At 38.3% G+C, this 4,261-nt stretch overlaps 1 protein-coding gene across 1 annotated transcript in view; it reads right to left on the bottom strand.

The window, feature by feature from the left end:
* Positions 1 to 702: 702 nt before the first annotated feature.
* The window catches only part of LOC104514949 (ubiquitin-associated protein 2-like), a gene marked incomplete at both ends in the record, with an annotated part of 5,148 nt that continues 1,589 nt past the window's right edge, over positions 703 to 4,261 (bottom strand). The window contains 3 exon segments of the mRNA XM_010158768.1: positions 703 to 910; positions 2,002 to 2,174; positions 3,068 to 3,339. Coding sequence (XP_010157070.1) covers positions 703 to 910; positions 2,002 to 2,174; positions 3,068 to 3,339 — 653 coding nt within the window.

Here is a 4,261-nt window from a genome sequence, read left to right as displayed (position 1 = left end):
ATGCTTGATCCTCACCAGTACATACAAGCTAGTGCAAAGACAGGTGTGACAGAGCCATTACATAACAAAGGCTAGAAGTAAATAAGCTTACAAACTCTCAAGTTGCTTAAACACTTAATAAATTAAGCTCTCTTAAAACAAACCTACATTCCATATACAAAGAGAGTAGGTACTTTTGAATATCTCCCAAGAGAGATCCTCTGTCCTAGATTAGACCCCTCCCTATGCTTTTTCAAATAAAATATGAAACTAATTCCCACTGCTGTTTAAATCCAACAAAAAGTAACACTGGAGAGGCCACAAAAAGTTTGGGATCCATTTTTTAGTTGGTATATAAATTTAATAAATAATATACCTTTGGATAGAAACTGTCGAGTTATGGCAAAATACCATGACTAATATTTACACACAGAGATAGTTCATTTTTTAAAAGCTAAGTTTCAGAGAAGGGAACTCAATTAGAATGTTACATTCTATTAAGAAAAAAGGTCAAACAGCAATTTAATATGTCAAAACCCATAAAATCAAAGGCTCTTGTATCTCAAATACCAAAAAATGGCTATACAATAGGAAATTAAAAAACTTGGGAATCAAAAATACCACTTCACTTGGTTAAAATATTTACATAGCAGGGTAATACAAGTCTAACATGGATAAGAATATTTCACCTTTTTCAAGGTCTTATTTCTGAAATTCACTCACCGTAACTGCAACAGGGGTTGATTCAGATGGAGCCGTGGAGCTTTGGTATGCCATCCTACTATGCACAGAAGTCTGGTCATAGGAGGAAGTTGTTACTGAGCTAGTGCTCTGGGATGAGCAAGTCACGCTGGAAGAGGTGATGACAGAGGTTGCGTACATAGTCTCCTGTACTGTATTGGATATTGGTGAAGAAGTATTCAAAGGATCACTGGAAAAAGTAAAAATTATTTATCATCTTGGTAAACATAATCTCAAACACCTTCATGAAAATATCAGCTCCTATACAGTTATCTAGAACTACCTTAAACATGTAGTCAAATCTACATTATTTATACTAGAAAAACCTAATCATGAAAGAAAATATATAATTTTGCTTTGGTCCCCAGTAATCACTGCTTCAAAGCCATGAGCTGCATTAAGCACCATTCACCTTCCTTCTGCCAGCCCAACCAAAATAAGAATTTACACACAAGCACTTTTCAGTCATGTTATTTTCACCTTCTCAAAGGATAAATTAATGACCCTAATATCTCTTTTTTAAATTACTAGATCCATAGTCTGGTATATGATGGAAACACCCAACAGCTCTTTACAACAGAATTCTAACATTACAGTAGCAGTCAAATAGAAAGTAGTATGCAAAGGGGAAAAAAAACCTACTTTAAAACATGCAGGAGTGTTTTACTTTCTGAACAGCTTAAATCATTGAATGTGAAAGTTCTTTTTTAGTAGTACTTCTAAATTAACTTCAGGAAGCTTTTTACTGAAGCAAATTCTTGAATGAATAAGGAAGAAAAAATGGATTACTGATATGTTGGCATTTATCATTGACTATTTTAGCATTTCAGTAAGAGCTTCTGCATACTGAAAGCCTGGCTTCTTTTTTCATCCCATAGTAGCATCAGATCTGTTATCTGGTGCCAATCTACTGGCACACATATATGGTACAAGGGTCATCACCCCTGGATCAAAACCAGAAAAATTCAAGTTGTGAGGAACAAATTCTCAAATACATTTTAAAATCAGGACAACATGAGAAAGCAATTCTATAAAGGGTAGCTTATTATAAAGTTATTCACATTCATGTCAATTCCAGCTTCACATCAACCCATCCAGTGAGATTTTGATTGTCATTAGAAAATAAATTTCTCCTTTAAGATACCATCCACAGAAAGTACTTAGCCTTACAAGTCATCATATTTCCCCCTCCCATTACATGGTAACTGTGCCTTGATGTTTTTGGCACAAACTTGACCCCTTGAAGGCATGTAAGAATGCACATCGAGAGCTCACACGTACTTTACAGATTTTGAGTGTAAGCTATTGTTGGCCGCCTGGCTTGTATTCTCACTGCTTGAAGTTGATCCAAACTCTGGGAGTGCAGGCTATGATCCGAACTCTAGAGCTCCAAACTGAACATTTAACCCTGACATATCTGCTGATCCAGGCATCTCCACTGCAGAAACAGGAATCTTAAAGGAGGGAAAAAAGCGCCATGATTCCTTTGCATGCACTATCTGTATAAAAGATATCTGTAACTGACACCCTCTCCCCTCCTTAACTATAGGCTTCTTCAGTTACTGCCTCAGCCTTCACTGCTAACTAGATATGTGACAACCCCCCCACTTAACATCACATAAATTATCTACATTATTGTAACCTGAAATTAATTAATTGATTCTGCACCCTGATCTGGAACTGAAAAAGTAAGCTATACTATTCTACAATATCAAAGTGTCATCCGTGTCCATCCCCCTTCAGGCAACATTCATCTTGTGGCTATTAAGTCAATCCAAAATCACTCAGCAAGTCATTTTCTACACAAAACAATCAGATGTGCTTGGAAAAGACATCACACTATTTTTGACCTAAAAGCTATCTAGCTTAGATTTTCCTGCTTTATAAACAAGAAACAGACCATGGTCTTTGTTCTCCTTCTCCCTAGCAACTTATACACAGAACAGAATCAAAGAATCATTTAGATTGGAAAAGACCCTTAAAATCATCATGTCCAACTGTTAACCCAACACTGCTGATACCACCACTAAACCATGCCCATAAGGTATCCCCTGAGCCTCCTCTTCTCCAAGCTGAACACTCCCAGCTCCCTCAGCCGCTCCTCACAGGTCTTGTGCCCCAGCCCCTGCCCCAGCTCTGTTCCCTTCTCTGGACACGCTCCAGCCCCTCAGTGTCTTTCTTGCAGTGAGGGGCCCAAAACTGAACACAGGATTCGAGATGCAGCCTCACCAGTGCCCAAGTACAGGGGGACAATCCCTGCCCTGGTCCTGCTGGCCACACTGTTCCTGATACAAACATATAAAAGCTTGTATATTTACTAACAACAAGCCACCACTCAATTACCCACCTTGGATGCTGGAGTTATCCTCCGTTTTGGTGGTTTTATGTGTTTCTGCTGGGTTTGATGGGCAGTCACTGCCTGATTAGCCACAGACATAGTGGGGAGCTGTAACATTTTGCTAACAGTTGTAGAGGTGTCTACTGGCAACGGCTCACAGAGTTTTACCTGGGAGGAGGACTCCAGCCCAGGAGGAGGAACAGGGACTGCCTGCATTTGTTGTTGCTGTCGCTGGGTCAGCTGGCTCAGAACTGGGGATGGTTCAGGCTGGGATTTAAAGTCTGGCCAGCGTTGGGAAAAAGAAATATCAAAATTAAAGCATTAAACTCTACTTTTCATGCTTCTACTCTTTACGAAAGAATCTGAGTGAGTTGACACACCTGACATCTATGATTTTTGTTGAGTGTGCATGTCTCTCAGACATCACACAAGTTTCATATTGAACATTACCACAGCAATAATAAGGCCAAAATTTGATATTCTCTAAGACAAACAGCTGTGGGCAAGCATTATTTAGCTTTCTTGAAAAATATGAAGATAAACCTATCTATACAGTCACATAATGTTATCACACATTAGGCCTCAAACTGTTATGTATTATTTTAATCAAACACTGCAAGTTTCACTGCAATTAACTGTTCCAATAAATTGTGATTACTTGAAAGGCGTCTGGAGTTGTAATTTAGAGGTATTAGGAGTTAGGATTTCCTGCCCCTACAAAGGAAAAGATTTTCAACACAAATATGAAGTCATCTACCATCTCAATCTGGCTGAAAGTCAAGAGATACTGGACACTGACAGGTTTTTTTCCAAGTCTTCCCCTTTCATATTTTTCAGACACTGAAAGCCAGGCAGTGGATCAGAGCAATGTTCAACAACCGTAAGAGATCCACAGCACTTGCAGGGTGATTTATTTCAGTTGGTAAAGTGCATTAGAAAAACTTAAAACATACATAAACATTTTTTCAGAATTGTTGTGTGTAAATCATAACTGCTACCAAACTGGCTGCTTATCTACCTGGAAACATATACACATACACACGAGAGGGATACATGAGCTATCACTCTTCACAGTGAGAATACTGATAGAAACTACACTGCAAAAAACAAGTTTGTGTCATTTTCATTGTTTCCACTAATTTTACTAAATTAAAAGTCCATACAATTATGAATAGACAAAATGGGTGACCTGCATCATTCTCA

This window comes from Eurypyga helias, unplaced genomic scaffold, assembly GCF_000690775.1.
Source record: "Eurypyga helias isolate BGI_N326 unplaced genomic scaffold, ASM69077v1 scaffold9059, whole genome shotgun sequence".
NCBI classification, from domain to species: Eukaryota; Metazoa; Chordata; class Aves; order Eurypygiformes; family Eurypygidae; genus Eurypyga; species Eurypyga helias.
Note: the sequence above shows the minus strand (reverse complement) of the source record. Positions and strands in the feature narration are given on the sequence as shown.